The 19,722-nt window shown below is 44.4% G+C and overlaps 1 protein-coding gene across 6 annotated transcripts in view; it reads right to left on the reverse strand.

The window, feature by feature from the left end:
* KIF13B (kinesin family member 13B) overlaps positions 1–19,722 on the reverse strand; it is a 208,059-nt gene that overhangs the window by 26,937 nt on the left and 161,400 nt on the right. For 3 of the 6 annotated variants that reach the window (XM_042445211.1, XM_042445229.1, XM_042445238.1), the window contains 6 exons: positions 16,044–16,136; positions 15,690–15,842; positions 9,258–9,335; positions 8,487–8,540; positions 6,391–6,411; positions 657–762 (listed from right to left, as the gene is read on the reverse strand). In XM_042445211.1, coding sequence (XP_042301145.1) covers positions 657–762; positions 6,391–6,411; positions 8,487–8,540; positions 9,258–9,335; positions 15,690–15,842; positions 16,044–16,136 — 505 coding nt within the window. Of the gene's footprint in view, positions 1–656; positions 763–6,390; positions 6,412–7,871; positions 8,138–8,486; positions 8,541–9,257; positions 9,336–15,689; positions 15,843–16,043; positions 16,137–19,722 lie in introns of those variants that run through there. The other 3 variants (XM_042445221.1, XM_042445246.1, XM_042445255.1) reach the window with 3 other exon arrangements.

A 19,722-nucleotide genomic window follows, 5' to 3' on the forward strand; every position in this document is an offset into this window, starting at 1 on the left:
CAGGGGGACCTATCACTAGTACCTCCGTTTTCTCTGGATTAAGTTTGAGTCATTAATTTCCTAGGGTTTGCTTAGACAAGAAATATAGTACTCAGAAGTAGTTTTGCCAGTTATTTCCTCTGAAATATAGCCTACAGCACCTGGGATTCATTGGTCTCCCATCTAAGTACTAACTGGGTCTGCCCCTGCTTAGCTTCCAAAATGAGATGGATCTGGTACCTTTAGGGTCAATGAATCAAAATCCTTTGTTGTTGTTGTTGTTGCCTCATCCACAGGGTCACCATGAGTCAAGTGAAACTCAAGATGGTTGAGTTGCTCTTGACTCATGATGATCCTGCGGATGAGGCATCTCCACTGATCTGCTTATTTCTTGCAAATTCATAAATTCAATACCCTATAAGAGCATAATTGTTTTCTCAAAACTGACCAAAGTTGGCACCATTCTAACCTCCAGGGAAGAAAATTCCATAACTGGTGATGCCACTGAGAAGACCTTGTTGCAAGCTTTGAACCTCTCTGCATACAGGCAGGGGGTGTTATAGCTAAAAAGGTTTTCTCTCTAATTTCTGAATTCATGAGACAGGATAACCGAGGGAGCACTTCCTGTCCATCGCTTGCCATGAAGCTTGAGATGTTTATTTATTTTTGTATTTTACCTGGATCAGTAGAACCATTCTGCTGAGGAGAGGCCAAGAGATTTGGTCTGGATTTGTTGGAAAGTGCTGATGCTTGCGATACATCCTGCTGGCTTTCCCAACGACTCTGGAAGGAACGAAGAAAGGGGGGGGGGGGGGGACATCCACATAGATAAAACTGGAAGTATCAAGATTCAGGAAGAGCTTTGCAAACACCTAAAGAAGTAGTTCCCAACCTTTGGTCCTCAATTTGTTTTGGGCTTCAGATCTCAGAAGCCCCAGCCAACTTGGACAACATTCAGGAATTATGGAAGCTTAAGTCCAAAACATTTGGAGGACCAAAGTTGGGAACCAATGGCTTAAAATAAACATCATTTTCACAAGGAATAAAAAAAGGAAAAGAGAGAAGGAGGGAAGGAAGGAAGGGAGAAGATGATAGTTGAAAGAACAACTTTTCTGGTGCTAGATGGGAAGGACATGGTGGCCCTGTGTTAAACCATAACTGAACCTCTTCCCCTACACTTCTCCCTCCTATTTCTCTGCTTTCCTTCACCCCCAAAACAAATGTCAACCATTTTTACAACTCTAAGATTGTAAAAACTCTTTTTCTACATGCTAATGCATCATTAAGCAAATATTCAGAGCAAGGGAAAAGAGTAAACATTACCAGCTTGACACACTTTGCTCAGCCATGTCTAAGAATGAAAATTCAGGGCGCATTTAGTACAAAGCATGAATGTCAACTTGCAATCTACTCATACTGCCTTTCATCTTCATCCTATACTGAAGATGTGTTCATTTGTTAAGCACCCAACTTTACTGGGCACTATAGAATAAAGTTTAAAAGAGCAGACTGAGGAAATATCCATGAACTACCATGGTGCTATGCTTTGGAATCATGGGATTTGTAATCTGTTGCAGTTGTTGTCAGCTGCCATTAAGTTGGCTTTGACTTTGACTTATGGTGACCCTATGAATGAGAGATCTCCAAGACACCTTGCCATCAACAGGCCTTCTCAGGTTTTGTAAACTCAGTGTGGCTTCATTGATGGAGTCAATCTACCTGTAATGTGGTTCTCCCCTAAGTATTGTTGACTATCCTGTTCTGGAACTAGGTGTTGTTTTGTGTTTCTAGAAGAGTTCTTATGGTTCAAAACACTAACACACATCACTCCAATACCATAAGATTTATAAGTGGTAAATGATGCAGCAGAAGGTACACAGCAGAAAAGCATTCCGGTCCTTTTGTTGATGGGGTCCATCATCTCCTCCTGTTAGAATTGAGTCCCAAAACTAATTCTACTCAGACTAGCAATCAAACTCTGCAACACTAGTATGTGGGGCACTTGGGTTGGGGAGCACCCCCTCAAATCAATGCCAATGGAAGATGGACTTATATAGTTCAGAAGCAAACAAAGAAAACCAAGCACAAGCATGACCCATCTTCCCCTTCATAGTTATGAGAATTGTAGACATTGGTTAGTAACAGGAAAATTCACTCCTCCAGTCCATTCCCAGACTTCATATACTTCCCCAGCATCAAATTGCCAAGCTAATGCAAAAATAATCAAACAGGGTCACTAATACAAATGGACTCTTTCTCAATACAAGGGCAGCTGTAAATGTTTGGGCATAAAGCTAATAAGGACTCCAAAACCCATTTATCTGTTGGCTAAGCCCTAACTTGCTCCATCGGCCTTTCTAATGAGTAGTGTCATCTCATGATATGGCCACGATATAACAGTCTCAGTTTCATCAATCTGGCTTCTTGGGAAAGTTCAGGCTTCTTAAAACAATCAAGTTGGGTGACCCATCTCAATTTAAAGAGACAACGGTATTAGACTGGATCAATATGCAAAGAGATCTTGTAGCACCTTTGAGACTAATGGATAGAAAGAAGTTGGCAGTATATGCATCTGATGAAGTAGATTTAATTCTGCAAAAGCTACTGTTAGTTTCAAAGATGCTACATGATCCCTTCGCCTTTTACTAACTCAAGAAGATGGTGTTTTAGGGAAGAGACTGGTATGCCAAATTTCTTTCATACCAACACACACACACACACACACACACACACACACACACCCATCCCCTCAGCAATAAGCTCAAAAAGAGACAGCATGATAAAGGCTCATTTCACTTGAGTCTCACCCAAATGGATGATGATAGAGTAATACCTTATTTATTAGTTGTCTGGGGAAACCTCTGCCAACCGGCTGGACACCAAGATCAGATTTCATTAAACTAATTCTCATATCAGCCACTTTTTGGAACATCAGGCTCACTTCCTCATGCAGGCATAAGGTCACTGCAATGATGCCTCAGCGCCTTCCAAAGGAATATGTTGAACCTCCTCTTTTGCCATTTCCTTAAGAAAGCAGCTGGACGGGTGGGGAGAGGGTCCTTGTCTTCAGGGGTGCGGAAGGAGCAGCTTTTGGGTCATATGGAAACCCTGACTTCTGTAGCAACCTGAAGTAGTTCCTCCCTCCTCCCACAAAAAATTAAGTTTGGGGGCATTTTTTTTCATCTGGACACTGTGCCAAACTGGCTAAACTAGAACATAAAGTGGTTTGCCTTTATCTAAAACATTCCCCAAATATATATAAAACTGGAATGCTGTCAAAAATGGCAACTATCATTTCTGGTATGCCCAGATGCACTATGTGTCTTACAGGGCAAAAAAATAGCCCCTCACTCAAGACATCCATTTTTGCAAAACCCAAGTGCTATTCCCTGCAAGCTCTGTGTATGTGCCTTCAAGTCACCTGTTGATTTATGGTGATGCCATGTATGCATTTCCTTTGCCAAGGAATTTGCTGCTGCCTTCCTACAGCCTATAGCAGGACTTCTCATGCTGTCTCATATAGGGACCAACAATTTTTAAAATAATAATAATAATAATAGCAATGTGCCATATTTGTGCCCACCGGGCTCAACTGTATCTTTCTTTCTTGGAAACCCACCAGGGACTGGCAGCCAATTGCTGAGGGGCCAACACTGGTCTAGGAACCACCACTTTGAGTAGCATCATCCTTAAGTACTTGGTCTTCCTTAGGGGTCCACCATTTATGTACTAACCAGGACTGACCCTGCTTAGCTTCCAAGATTAGGTGGGATCTGATGCCTTCGGGATAATTAGGTCCTTCTAAGCAGACCACTTCAATCTACTGTTATGCAAATGACATTGATTTATTGGGTCTACTATATGTAAGACTAGCAACTAATAAAACCAAAGATGGGAATCATATATACACACACTCCCAAGACATTTTTTACAATTCCCGCCATTCTCACCGCAGGCTCTGATAGCTGGAGCTGAAGGGACTTCTGTCCAAAAATATGTGGAAAGTTACATGATCCCTACCATACAGTTAGATCCTTGCTTTCCAGTCCAACTCTATCCTGGCTGCACCATCTGGGGAACAGTATACTGGACTTTGTTTATCTTGGTATATGACCCAAACTGGCAATGTGTATGCTGTTTAATGGAGGGATTCATCATCCCGAGTGGGAAAGAACCCAAACAGGTTTCACTCAAGATCAGTTCTAGGCCTATCCAGGTGGCTCTTTGAATAGAATCCCCACTGTAGGTTCTTGGTTTGAAAATTAAAAATGCTGCATTAGTTTCCACGAGCATCTAATTGCATCAACTGGAGCATTAAAAGAAAAAAAATCTCAATAAACTCCAAGAACTTGTAAAGCTGTTACCATGGACTCTAATTTTAGAAACATTTCATCAGCTTTGGCTCTATCTGCTAAATTCACACATTAACTGACTCCCACCCAACTGCAAAACCAATGCAAACTCATTTTAGCCCTTCCTTCTGCCTTCCATGTTGTCAGAGAGAAGATAAATAAGTAGAGGCTTTCTCTGATTCTTCCTCTAAAACAGGATCCAATGTGCAGTTCGCCATTTTCTCTTTTAACTCATCTTAACTGTTGTGAGTGCTAATGTAACGGTGGGCAACTGTTGTGGCTTAGGGCGAGCTTTGCCCCAACTAGGCAACCTAAAGGGTCAGCACCCCTGTCTCACACCTTAATTTTTTTTCTGAAAAAATGTGTTGCCCCTAAATTCTGTTCCTTTACAAGGCATAGGGGAAACTTTCATCACATTTTACGACTCTCTCTGCACCATTTTAGGCCCAGGAGAGGATCTCTTCCCAATAGTAAGTGACCTGGAAGAGAACTGCTTAGTAATTTCCTGTTGGAAAATAGTATTCTTCTGGGTCTAAAACAGCCTTGGAAATGAAATGTGCCAAAACTGCCTCCCAGCCACATCTCACAGGGCATTTGGGTCACACTTTTGTTTTTATTTTTGAAATAAATGGTGGGGCTCTGAAGGTCTTGAGCACCATCAGAAGGGCCCTCAAGCCATATGTGGCCCACAGACCATACTTTCCCCATCCTAGGCTAAGAGGGCCCCATACCCACAAAGCCAAATGCTATGCACTAGTCCAAAACTTGGAAACACTGGCCACAATCCTATAGGGCAGTGGTTCTCAACCTTCCTAATGCCGCAACTTTTTAATACAATTCCTCATGTTATGGTGACCCCCAACTATATGTGTGACTGGTTCGAATAAGTACATTATGGTGCCAACCCTGTCACATACACCTGTATTTATGCAGAGTATATGTAATGGGGTTGCCACAATGATGTCATCACACTGGGTACTCGTATGTGGGCGTATCTGCATATTTGAGCCCCAAAGGGGTCGCAACCCACAGGTTGAGAACCACTGCTATAGGGTGTAATGGTGCCTAGCAGTTCCACCTGCGAAACTCTGCTACATCTGGCCATTCACCAAACCCAAGATCTACTGTAGAATTGCTGAAGCTTGCTTCTGTGTTTGGTGAGAGCAGTGGGGGATTGTAGAACCAGCTGGCTATGCTGACGTAGCCAGATACAAAATGATTAGGTCCACAGGGATCTTGCTGAGGTCTTGGTGAATGATATAATCATTTCATGTTTGGCTGTGGAGATGTAGCCAGACAGAAATGGCTGAAAATTGGCCAAATTCAAAAGTGAAAGTGAAAGAACATCATTTCTGATCACTCTGGGCAGGTCAATGTGGGCTGCCATGAAGGCCTGGAGGCAAAAATTGGCCACCTTCACCTCTGCAGTTGCCTAATCCTGCTCTAAAGCATGCAATGGGCAAATGCAGCAGATGGAGAAGCCCATTGTCTGCCCCTGCAATCCTCTCAGGAGCTTAACTGCTAAAAATACCAATAATTTACAAAAGCTTGTTTCTGGTTCTGAAAACCCGGTGCTTTTTTGTTGTTTCAATCTTACAAGGGTAATGAGGGGCTGCAATCTCTTTGAAAGATAAATTGGTCCTCCTGGAAATGTCCAAGAAAGACATCTGGGGCAGGAAGAGGGTGTTTCACGGCATCTGGAGGGGTTGACATGCAGTCTAAGGATCACCCTTTGAAACCCCTGCTTCTATATAAATTGATGGCTCTGTACAAGTGAAAGAGCAACGCCTAAAGAAAGATCTCCACTCAGAGAAAGTAGGTAAGTTCACCATGTCAAAAGCAATGCCAATTTCACACACCGAACCATATGCCACCGCCTTCAAAAGAGTTATGCGTATTCCTAGGTTAACTAAGCATGGGATGGGGAGGAACACCACAGCAGCACTTCCAAAGCAGATGTTAAGCATCAGGTTAGAGCAAACGGGTTCAAGGTTAAAGCACTCCAGGATGGGATAAGGGATTTATCCCGTTCATTAGGTGAACCTAATGAATTAGTTACCTCTGTGAGGACCTTTGGACACTGACACATGCAATGAGGGATGGATACCGTTGACGAGTTAAGAAACAAAAACATAAAAGAAAAGAGAAACAATGAAAAAAATTCAGATAATGAATGATCTGCTTTAAAAGCACTGTTGTCTGAACAAAGAAGGTCTGTCCTCAGAGTAACTGCATATCCCTTGCAGCACTGGCCCTGATAAAACAATTAATCCAGGCCCAGTCCACCCAAAACTAAGCTCTCTTAACTCCCATAGATTTCAGTGCAGGAAATTCAAGGACTTACTCAATTTCTTTTCCCCTTGAAACCAAGAGGACTTAAGAGTGTTTAGCTCTGAAAGATTGTGTCTCATTGCTGATGATATCTCATTAATCCTACAGCAATCTGGAGGACAGTAGAATCGGGAGAGAGTTCATCTTGATTTTAAAGAGGTTTGCCATATTCTAGAGCAAAGGTGAAGAAGTTTGACTTGGGGGCAACATAGCCCCAGGGATGTTTTAGCATTTTATAATTTTTATAAATTAGAAATATATTTTTATGATCTTATAATTAATAATAATAATAGCCTCCAATTGTATCTTAGGGGTTGTAAAGAGAAATTTAATCAAAACCGTTTAGCCTCAGGAGAGGCCTTTCTCCCCCAACAGGTGGAAAGTGGATTTCTGGGTCATGTCCTTTTGGCAAAAAACTCTTGGCTATAGTTGTCAGGTTTTCAAAATACTGTACAGTGGTACCTCGGGATACGAATTACCCAGGTTACGAATTTTTCGGGATACGAATAAATCCCATAGGGATTTATTGTTTCGGGTTACGAAGGTTTTTTCGGGTTACGAAAAAACCCTGGCGCTGTTTTAAATGGAGCCGCGGCAGAGCCGCGGCTTTTTTTCCATTAGCGCCTATGGCAATTCGGGTTACGAAGGTTTTTCGGGTTACGAAATTAGCCGCGGAACGAATTAATTTCGTAACCCGAGGTACCACTGTACCAATATGGGAAATACCAATACGGGGAATCGGGTTCAAATGATAGCATACAATAGACCCTTGTTATACGCTGGGGTTTGGTTCCAAGATCCTCTGTCAATAACAAAATCCCTGGATGCTCAAGTCTCATTAAATATAATGACACAGCAAAATGGTGTCCCTTATAAAAAATGGAAAATCAAGGCTTGATATTTGAAATTTATACTTTTTTGGGACATTGTCAAACCGTGGATGCTTGAATCCGTGTATAAAAAATCCATGTATAAGACTTTACAGTGCTCCCTCGGGTTACGAATTTAATTCGTTCCGCCGCTCCGTTCGTAACCCGAGTAATTTCGCAACCCGAAAAGGGCTTTCCGTTAGCGCTGGAAAGCCGCGCGTTTGAATTTCGCGCCGAAAAAAAATTCGTAACCCGAAAAAAACATCGTAACCCGGAACAGTTTTTTCCAATCTAATTTTTTCGTAACCCGGAAATTTCGTAACGCGGTCAATTCGTATCCCGGGGTACCACTGTACTTTCTCCACTTCTACTATAGAGGATGACAGATACTATTCTCTCCAGACAGGCTGGAGTTGCAATGGAAAATAGCTCCAATTAACACATAGTGAAAGGTTATGCAAGGGATCCTGCACGATTTGAATTTCTGCACTGGTGTCTTCCATTCCAATAGCTCTCAGGGTGGCGGTTGAGGGGAAAAATCGAAACCATGGCTGAAATATTGGTTAAGCTTCTCAGCAGTCTCATTTTCTCTTAGATCAGACTGTTCTGTCAAAGCAAACAATTCAACAGTTTAAAAACTAGGACCGGATTAATCCTTTCTAATGCAGGTTTTAAAATGTATTATTGAACTATATTGCAATGCCATTTTTTTTCCTGAAAAGGTTCATCTTCAAAAACAGACAGGAAAAAAGATCCTTTTATTATAAAATATTCACCTGCTTAATACCAAGGTTGGTGTGGGCGATACCTGCAAAGACTAGGCTGGTTTAGCTCTGAATGGAAGAAAATAACATTGCCCCATAGCTATGATCTTCTGTCACAGCTACAGGGGAGTATTTCTTTCAGATTTCCCAAATTTCCCATTTACTTCTTTTAAGAAATTATGAAAGCTTACTTTGTACGTAGCGAGGCTGTATGGTGGATTTAAATCCTGTCGGCTTCCAGAGAGCTGAAAGAGTATAAAACAAAGAGAAGGCTTTAGAATGGTAGGCTGAGCCATCTAATACCAGTAGGCACTGGTGAGCCAGCCAAGTGTCATAGAAGGGAGATGCTAGCAATGCAGAGCAGCATTTGTTACTAAGTAACCCCTTAGTTTAAGTCATTCCTGACTCATGGCGACCCTATCATGGAGTTTTCTTGGCAAGATTTGTTCAGAGGAGGTTTGCCTTTGCCTTCCCCTGAGGCTGAGAGAATATGACTTGCCCAAGGCCACCCAATGGATTCAGTGGCTGAGCTGGGAATCGAACCCTGGTATCCAAAGTCATAGTCCAACACTTAAACCATCATGCCACAATGGCTCAATAGAACAGACATACTGCACATTAAAAAATTAAAGCAGAAGGATGTGCTGTGGATATGCTATTTTAAAAAACATAATGCACATACTACATATTTTAAAAATATAGCACATCCACTGAACATCCTTCTACCCTAACCAGTTAAAGGGTGACAGCTTGTTTAAATGAGAAGGGCTTTGCCTGACAGAAAGAAGGGAGCAGAGAGGCAGCCAAGTGACCCCCTCTCAGGTGCTATATAGTTCTGTTGAGTACTATTTCTCCCACCCTGCTCACCAGCCTGCCCAAGGGCTTGTTGTCCCTTACTGCCTCCCATGCATTGCCATTTCTTTGGTGGCAGGGCACAGTTCAGCACTGCTGAAGAAACTCACTCGATTGACATTTGGAGAACTGAGGCTCTTTCGATATAGTTTTCTTTTGCCTGTTAGCTGTTCCTTTACGGCAACTTCCTGCATGAGATAAATTGATAGACAGAATGTTAACAATGCTTTCTGCAAAAGATTCAAACTACAGGAAAAGAGATTCCCACCTCAACATTAGGAAGAACTTCCTGACGGTAAAAACTGTTTAACAGTGGAAGGTGCCGCTGCCTCGGAGGGTGGTAGAGACTCCATCCTTGAAAGGTTTTAAAAAGAAGTTGGATGGCCATCTGTCAAGAGTGCTACCTACCATATTTCATATAAGCAAGTAGCAAAAGCAAGTACATTTCCACACCGCTTACCAATGTACTAAACGGTTTACAAAGTGTAAGCTAATTGTCCCCAACAAGCTGGGTACTCATTTTAGCAAACTACGGAAAGATGCCAGGCTGAGTCAACCCAGAGACCCTGGCTAGGATTGAACACACAACCTTGTAGTTAGTGAATGGTTGCAGTGCAGGCATTTAACCACTGCACCATCAGATGCCCCAACTCCACAGTCTATGTTAGGGTGGGTAAAGTGGGGCCTGCAAGCTACCTGTGCCCCACCAGACTGTTTTCACTTCTACCATGTCAATTGTATTTGTCCCCAAATGTCCCCTGAGAGAGGCATTTTTGTCACATTTTGGGGCACATTTGAGGCTCAGGAGAGACCTTTACAAAAAACAACATCCCAAAAATGAACAGAAAGTACTTATTACTCAAAAAGATCTCTGCTTAACCCAAAATGGCTAAAGACATGGTGGAAATGCCACCCAGGAATGTTTGGGGGCAAAATGAACATTGGCTTACCTTGTGATATGTTTGTTTTCAGCGATGGAGGCGATGGAATCCTCAATTGGGTTAGTTCCCTCCTCTCGCTCCAATAGGCAGGGACTAGGAAGTTGCAGGTGACGTCAAGGAGGGAACGCCCCTGACCTTCCAGTCGTTGTAACAGCCAAAGCTAAAGATTATTTAACACTAACATATAGAAGGTTAAGAACAGCAAAACTATGTACAAAACAACTTGTATCTAGCTTATCCTCTCCAAAACCGAAGCGTGACCTCAGTTCTGGGAGGGTAGGATTCCATCGCCTCCATCGCTGAAAACAAACATATCACAAGGTAAGCCAATGTTCATTTTTCCAGCGATGGAGGGAGGGAATCCTCAATTGGGATATGCCAAAGCTATCTACTGTGGGAGGGAGAACTGACAGTGGCAACTAGACAATCGCTTGGAGGACTCGTCTACCAAACGAAGCCTCTGCAGATTGGAAAACATCCAAACGGTAGTGGCGGACAAAAGTGGAGGGGGAAGCCCAGGTGGCAGCCCTACAAATATCTACCAGGGGGGCATTAGTGGAGAGGGCAGCCGATGTGGCAGCACTGCGTGTAGAATGGGCGGTGATAGCCCGAGGGGCAGCTGAGCTATTAGAAGTATAACATTTGGATATGCAGTCTCTTAACCACCTAGATAGTGTGGAGGAGGACACTCTTTTGCCCTTAGATGAAGCAGCAAAAGAGACAAACAGGCGATCAGAAGTACGAAAACGTCGTGTACGCTTGATGTAGATTCGAAGGGCCCGCCGGACATCTAATGTGTGCCAGGTTTTTTCTAATTGTCTTTTGGGTTTAGGACAGAAAGACGGTAACACAATCTCTTGGGACCTGTGGAAGGTAGAGTTGACTTTGGGGATAAAGGTTGGGTCTAGACGTAATACCACTGAGTCCTCTCTGAAAGAACAAAGCTCTGATCTGACTGACAAGGCTGCAAGCTCGGAGACTCTTCTGGCGGAGGTAATGGCTATAAGAAATAACACCTTCCAAGTAAGGAATTTGATGTCCGTTTGATGTAGTGGTTCAAAGGGAGCTGTAGTTAGAGCTGCCAAAACTAAATGGAGGTCCCAAGTTGGATAACGGTGAACTACTGGAGGACCAAGTAGTGTAGCTGCCCTCAAGAATTTCTTGACATAAGGGTGGGAAGAAATCTGACTTGATAGTTTGACAGGTAGAGCCGAAGTGATTGCTGATATTTGTCTTTTTAGAGTGTTGGGCTTGAGTCCCTTATCAAGTCCTTGTTGAAGGTAGAGGAGAAGGTCGCCTATTGAAAATGAAGCTGTAGATATATTGTTTGAGTTACACCAAGAAGTGAAGTTGCGGTAAGTATACTCATATATACGCCTAGTCGAGGGTCTTCTAGACTGGATGATGGTATCAACTACCTGAGCATTTAGGCCATCTCTTAACAGGATGAGGCGTTCAGTCTCCATGCGTGAAGATTGAGCCATTGTGGGTCTGGATGAAATATCTGACCCTGGGATAACAGGTCTGGGCGCAGAGGAAGTCTGAACTTGTCCTGTGATAGGGATAAGATTTCTGGAAACCAGGCCCTTCTTGGCCAATGTGGAGCAACCAGTATCAGGGTAGCTCTTTCGCTTCTTAGCTTTAGCAGGCATCTGGATATCATTGGGATTGGAGGAAAGGCATAGAGCAGACCCGGAGGCCACGGGGCATGAAGGGCGTCGGTGTCCTCTGAACCCTGAGACGGGAATCGGGAGAAGAATCTCGGTAGCTGATTGTTTACTGGGGATGCGAACAGATCTAACATGGGAGTCCCCAGATACTGGGATATCATTTGAAATACCTCTGGATGGAGATGCCATTCTGCTTGGTCTATGTCTGACCTGCTTAGCCAGTCTGCTTTGGTGTTTAGAGTCCCTTTTATGTGTTCGGCCCTTAGAGACAGGAGGTTGATTTCCGACCAACTTATTAGACTTTTGGTCTCCTGCATCAACGCTCGTGATCTGGTTCCGCCCTCTCTGTTGACATGAGCTTTTGCTGTGATGTTGTCCGTCCTGACCAAAACATGGGTGTGGTTTACGAGCTGGGCAAAGGCCAGAAGGGCCAGGCGAATCGCCCTGAGTTCCAGCCAATTGATGCTGTGGGCTCTTTCGTGATCTGACCACCTGCCTTGAGCCACGTGTTTGCCGAGGGTGGCACCCCATCCATGGAGACTTGCATCTGTGGTTATTTGTATCTGGTGGAGAAGCCATATCGGGCGTCCCAGATGTATTCGATTGGACATCCACCATTGTAGTGACCTTTTTACGCTTTGGGGCACATGAACCTGTTTGTGTCTCTTTTGGGTAATCATCTGTTGAAAGGGTAGGAGCAGCCATTGCAGTTCCCTTGAGTGAAATCGAGCCCAGGGAACACAGGTCATGGCTGATATCATGAGTCCCTGAAGCCTTGCAAGGAGAAGTAGATCTATTGATGGTGAAGGAAGAATGGAGGTTATCAAGTCTTGAATGTCCTTTATCCGTTGTGGTGGCAGTGATACAACTCCCTTGAGGGTATCTATCAATGATCCTAAGTGAAGAATCGTCTGAGAAGGTATAAGGTGGCTCTTCCCATGATTTACCAGAAAACCATGGAGAGACAACGACTGTAACACCGCAGTGACAGCGCTGGAGGCCTGTTGAAAGGTTGGGGCGGCAATCAGTAAATCGTCTAAATATGGGAAGACGTATAGGCCCTGTAGTCTCCAGTGTGCGACTAAGGCTATCATTATTTTGCTGAAAACTCTTGGAGCTGATGAGAGGCCAAATGGGAGCGCCCTGTATTGGAAGTGACGTTTGTTGTAACAAAAACGGAGGTATCTGCGGTGAGATGGATGTATCGGAATGTGTAAATAAGCCTCCCTTAAATCTAGGGCTGCCATGTAGACTCGTGGTTTTAATGACTCTAATATAGTCTTTAGAGTCTCCATTCTGAAATGACGTTTTCGGACACTCTTGTTGACCCTCTTTAAGTCCAGGATTGCCCTCCATGATTTGTTTTTCTTGGGCACTATAAACAGGATGGAGTAGCACCCCTTGTGTCTCTCTGGAGGTGGTACAATTTCGATTGCCCCTATCTTCAGTAGGTGATCGATGGCCTCCAGCATCAGAAGGTGTTTGCGTGGACGCTTCGACCTTGGTGAAACTGTGAAATGGTCGCGGGGAGGGTGAATAAAGTCTATCAAGTAGCCCTGTGAAATAGTCGACAAGACCCATCTGTCTGATGTGGTTGTTTGCCAAACATGGTGGAAATGTAGTAGCCTGCCTCCCACCAGATCCGTCGGGTAGTCAGGATCGCTGATTGGTTCCCTGTTTGCCAGGGTTGGAGGATCCAGAGTTGTTGGAGGCAGGTTTTCCGAAGGCTCTAGCCTGTGACTGATGTTTAGGTGAGAATCTTCGATCAGGCCATTGTTGTTATTTTCCATATCTGTTGTCTCTTTGTTTGAAGGAGGAGTTGCTGTTGTTACGAAAGGAACGACCAGATGATTGACCTTGGCGAGAGGACTTTTTGTCGTCGCGTCTATATGAGGATGGAAGTGCCTTCTTTTTGTCTTTAGTCTCGATGAGTATAGGGTCCAGCACATCACCGAAGAGTTTTGATCCCCCGAAGGGAGCCATAGTGAGGTTCTGTTTGGATCGCATATCGACTTGCCAGTTTTTTAGCCAAATCTGCCTTCTGACCGGAATAGAGGCAGCCTGGGCCCTGGCACAAAATTGGATGATGTCAAGAGAAGCATCTGAAGTGAATGCCAGAACCTTCACTAGCTTATTTATACCCTGACGAAGCTTGGTGTCACCTTTGGGCACAAGCTGGATAAGGTCTTTGGCCCAGCCATAAGCAGCCCTTGAGAGGATAGAGACAGAGGATGAAGCCCTGATGGCTGTGGAAGAAGCCTCAAAACTTCTTTTTAAGGCCGACTCTGCTCTTTTGTCTTCTGGAATTTTTAGAGTGTCATCGCCATCTTTGGCGTAGATGGCTGAGGAAACGAGTTGTGAGACGGGTGCATCAACCAAAGGGACCTGAAATTTTGACATCACTGAGGATGGTAAGGTGTAAAATTGCTTGACTATTGAAGGGTTTGGTCTTACAGTAGCAGGTTTGGACCACTCTTCTCTGACCACTCTCATAAAGTCAGCAGGGAATGGGACCTCTGTGCAAGGAGGACAAGGACGTGGGAAGGAGTCACCCTTTCCCTGAGGTAAATCAGTGTCCAGAACCTGAGTAGGTTTGGGTGTGTCAGTCAATTCCAGAGCCTTAATGGCTTTCTTCAGGAGAATGGAAAAATCATCAGCAGTAAATAGTCTGGCAGAGGAAGGAGGAAGGGGGGTATCCATCTCCTCTTCTTCAGAAAGATCATTTTCACCCCCCTCAGAGACTGACTGAGACTGGGAGTTATCCATAGATTCATCTGAGGAATGATTGGAAAGTAGCAGTTTGGCTTTCTTGTAGTTTAACTGTTGGCCACTAGATGTCGCCCTTCTCTTATGAGAGGCCTTAGACTGAGTGGGTTTGGCGGGCTTTTTACCGCCACTTTTAACCGCTCTGAGGCGTTTGTGCAGCCTAGGTTTGAATTTGCCCCTCTCATTGGCTGGAATGGCCTCTGATGACGATCTGGCTGGCACTGAAGAGGAGGAAGGTGAGTGAGCCCGGTGAGGGGAATCGTTGAGCCTCCTGACAGAGTCCCTGGGAGGGTTTTGGGAAGGAGGAAGGGCCGCTGGTAACTCACTAGGCGAGGGCTGGGGCTGGAGTAAAGGGGAAGGGGCGACCTGGCCTGCTAAGACCGAAGCCTGTGCTGCGATTAGGGAGGCCAGAAGGGAGGAAATCTCAGGGGGGAGGGTGAAGGGAGAGGCTGGTGGGAGAGGCAGAGAAGGGCTACTTACATGCCTGATGGGCTCCGCTGGTTGCACCACTCCTTCCCGATCCCGGGAAGGGAGTAAGTGCTGTGGCGCATCTGGGCTCGGAGACGAGGGTTCTCCCTCCTCCGGCCGCGCCAATCTGGGGGTCCCTGCTTGTGCCGCTGTGCGGACTCGCCGCAGGGCACCCTCAATCTGCGAGGAATCCCCGGACATGCCGGGGCTCTCCTCCGCATCCTCCATGCTGTAGCTCCTGACTCCCTATCTAGTCCTGCACTCAGAAGGAAGGAAGGGAAGGAGAAGGAAAGGATTATTATTGTTGTTTGTAAAGTTGGAGAAGGAGAGAAAGAGGAAGAACGACCTATCTGGAGCGAGGCAGGAACAAGACTGGAAGGTCAGGGGCGTTCCCTCCTTGACGTCACCTGCAACTTCCTAGTCCCTGCCTATTGGAGCGAGAGGAGGGAACTAACCCAATTGAGGATTCCCTCCCTCCATCGCTGGAAAAAAAAAGTATTTCAATTTTTGTTTTGTGGGTGGTAAACTGGGTGTGTGTTTTGGGATATAGCATGTTGTGTTTGGAAACCTGTACTCCAGATGAAAATGCTCATTTTGAGGCCATTGGAGGGGCCAATGAAGCCTCTTAGCCTCCTTCAGTTGCCTGCCATGGATCTGTGGCACGGTGCTGTAGCATGTTTCTGTGGCATAAGCTCACCTGACGCAGGCGATCCAGAGTGAGGATGTTCTCCACTGCTAGAACGCTTCTGAGGTATTTCTCTATATGGGCTTCAGAATCAGCCGAAGCTGCATTTTCCACATCGGCTGCCATTCTTGCTAGTGCCTCCCGTTCCTCCACCCCCTGAGCATCCTGGAAAGAAAAACCATCTCAAGTTAATGAAGCTCCTGTCCATGTTCAAATAAAAGTAAAAATAAATAAAAATAAAAGAGCTCAGCAAAGTGGAAAGCAGAGGAAAGATTCAGGCATGCTTATGGTAATACTGGATCTTTATATTGTTCCTCTGAGACAGGATAAAGCTCCCAAATATGCTCCCCCTTCTCCAATATTCACCTCTGGGATATTCGAAACGACTTCAAATGTCACCCCACAGCCAGGGACAGAACTTCGGTAAGACATCCTTCTCAGGAAACTCTGAGCAAAGCCCTAGGGATTGAAGGAGAATAAAAGAAATCTTTTGGCATCAAATAAATCAATTATAAAGATCTGTACCTCTCTTTCAACAAGATGAAGCCAATGCACACATCAGCAGCAGAATCAGCAGCCTGCTTAGCACAAACTATGCCTGCTTAGCTCAATAAAGAAATAGTAAATGAGGAAACAGTAACGCAAGTCGTTGCTTCTTAGCCAAACAAAGGAGAAGAAATGATGAAAGAAATCTTACTACTTGTTCTCAAGAGGAAGAGCCAGTCTGTTGTAGTGGTTTGAGCACTGGATTAGGACTCTGTGAGATCAGGGTTTGACTCCCTGCTTGGCCACGCAAACCCTCTGGGTGTCCTTGGGCAAGTCACACTTTCTCAGAGGAAGGCAAAGCCCCTCTGAACAACTCTTGCCACGGAAACCCCGTGACAAGTTTACCTTACGGTGGCCATAATGCAGCAATGACTTAAGGATACACAACTACAACAAATTCTTAAGAGCAAAAGCGACCTTTTTAAAATAACAAGTAGATTAACAACACCTCCCTAGTGGTAGAATTCAAAGACATTGCCATGTTAGTCTGGAAAATCAGTATGCAAAGGGATCTTGCAGCACCTTTGAGACTAACTGAAAGATACAAGTGGGTAGCATGAGCTTTCGTAGACTTGAGCCTACTTCAGATGCATCTGAACTCCCTGGTCAGCCGTCCAACTGTAATTTGCAGCCTTGTTATCCAACATCATGGGGGAGGGATAGGTACTGCTCAGTTCTCCAAATTTCACACACTGCCAAGGGTTGGACTGGATGATTCCTTGGACTTTTCCAACTCTGTGATTCTATAAATGTTTCGGGAAACTAACTTGAGCATCTTATGCTGTCTTTATTACAAACAGCCCAGCAAACTGACTTCTCAGCCAACACACCCAAACCTTCCCCACCCACACCCGCCCATGCACATGTAGTTACTTGTGAGCTGGGAGTTACTAGAGTTTTGAATTGCAGACAAGGCTGGTCACCAAATCCTTGGCCACAGAGACCACAACAAACAATGATTTTAGAGGGGCAGGAAGCCATTGCTTATGCTGACAAGGTGCCTCAGGAGGTTAAAAATCCCGACTCTTGAATTAATGCGGAGATGACTCATCCTCTACAGTTACTGCAAATGACTGTAGATGCCTTGGAAGGTTATTGATACAGTTTTGAAATACACATTTGGGTTGCATGTTGCTGGTGCAGAATAGCTAAAGAGCCTAAGGCAGATAGCAGGCAGTACAGAGAAAGAAATTTATGGAGGGTTCGTTCCAACAGCAACAATGAACTGAGCCAGCCAAGAACATGATGGTTGCCATCACACAGCAGCAGAGGTCATACCATTTGCAAGAGTCATAGAATCATAGAATCATAGAGTTGGAAGAGACCACTAGGGCCATCCAGTCCAACCCCCTCCCAAGGTTTGATCCTCAGCAACCAATAATACGACCTGTGGCAGGAAGACTAAGGTAGATTCCTGCCTCAGATCTTGGAGAGCTGCCAGTCAGAGTAGGTTGCAAAGGGCTAGACAGAACAAGGGTCTGATGAAAGATAAGGCAGATACTGTCATCCTGGGGTGGGCAAAGCCTAACTCTGACCCAAAGAGGCTCCCCAAGGCTGTTTTTATGGCCTTAATCCCTCAAAACCACCCAGAATCATGGTTCCACAGATTGCACTGTGGTACAACAATTCCTCCTTTAAATAAATTGTAGACACACAAACTGCCCCCTGCCACAGGGAACCCACAACACTCCATTTCCCAAACCGGAGAAAACAAATCAGAAATAAATTTGCCAACATCATACTGCCCTTATTTAAATTCAAAGAGTGATTGCATCTAGAATAATGTGCATAGTTCTGGTCATCATTCCTGAGAAACCTGGAACGGTGCAGGAAAGGACAACCAAAATTGGTAAAGGAGTGGCAGCAACTGCTCAATGAGGCAAGGTCACAGTATGGGAAAGCTAGGAAGGAACTAGGTAAGACCCACAAGTGTAAAGATGTGAAAGTTGAACACCGAAGAGAGCTAACTGGAAGAAAATCAACTAATTTGAAAGGTGGTGCTGTAGAAGAGATCTACAGATACTGTGGGCTGCTAAAAAGACAAATAAATGAGTCCTTGATCAAATCAAGTCTGAACTCTACCCAGAAGGCAAGATGACTAAACTGAGACTGTCATACTTTGGGCATATGAGAAGACACAACTCACTAGAAAAGTCAGTAAGGTTTGTTAAGATAGAAATATGGCAGTTGAAAAAGAAGAAGACCCCATTCCAAATGGACAGAATCAAGGAATCCACAGCTGCTCTACGTCTACAAGAACTGAGCAAAGACGGTCAAAAATAGGGTGACATGGAGGTTTCTCATTTCATAGGGTTGCAATAACTCAAATCCAGCCTGACAGAAAATGACAGCTACAATGTGATGAGAGTATAAACAGTGTGGAGAAAGCAGGTTGGGATAAAATTTTCTCTCTCTGTTAATAGCATGAGGACCCATGGGGGACATATATGTAAGCTGAACAGAGGGAGATTGAAGAGATAGCAAAGGAAGTCTTTCTTCAAGACAGTGTGCAGCCAGACTGTGGAATTCATTGGCACACAATGAAGGCCACCAAACTGAATGGCTTTTGACAGAGACCTGGGAAAATTCAAGAGGAATGAATAGCTTCTACAGGCATTCTCAGCTTTTGGATACCTTGCTTTTGGATATCTCACTGTTTTGACAGATCTAAATTACAGTAGAACCTTGCTATCTGCTTGGTTTGGTTCCAGGACTCTCTGTGGATACCAAATCAATGAATGTTCAAGTCCTGTTAAATACAAAAAACAGTAAAATGGTGTCCTTATATAAAATGGCAAAAATCAAAGTTTGCTCCCTGGATAAAGGAACTGAGGGCAGACTGTACAGCCATGTACCACGCTTTTGACCCTCAGTCCACTCTTTCAACCACACACTGCTGCTTTTTTTCCTCTCAGCTGATTTGGCATGCTGGTTTTCTTTTCTCTCAGTCAATTTGACGCCATCTAGTCTTCAGTCTTGCATTTGCAAGCTTTAAAAAATTCCACTTTTTGACAATCTTCTGATCCCTAACCTGTTCGATAAGCAGAGGCTTGCTGTAGTTAGGATAGCTATATTTCACCCCAGTAGCAGAAACATTGAGGGTCAGTGTGGTGTTAATCTTCGAGCACTGGACTAGGTCACTGTTAGACTAGGGTTCCTGTCCCTATTCAGCCATGGAAACCACAATTTATATTTTTTTAACACATGTACTTTGCAGAGATGGAAGTTCCCCATGCCTCATCATTATAACCACAGCCAGCCTCAGAAATTATCTCCTTAAACTAGCACATATTTGGAGATAGTAATCATCTGAATTCACCGCCAAGATCTTTCTGACCCACCCTCTTGCCAAAAACCACTGCAAGGCAGAGATAAGCAATGGGAGAAAAAGCAACATAGACACAGGCACCATCTGGGGGCAGTGACATCAACAACAGTCTCGGCATACAGCAACAGAAAACGATCCCATCACAAATGTCATGAAAAAATACTGACCACA

Source organism: Sceloporus undulatus, chromosome 1, assembly GCF_019175285.1.
Source record: "Sceloporus undulatus isolate JIND9_A2432 ecotype Alabama chromosome 1, SceUnd_v1.1, whole genome shotgun sequence".
In the NCBI taxonomy this organism is placed as follows: domain Eukaryota; kingdom Metazoa; phylum Chordata; class Lepidosauria; order Squamata; family Phrynosomatidae; genus Sceloporus; species Sceloporus undulatus.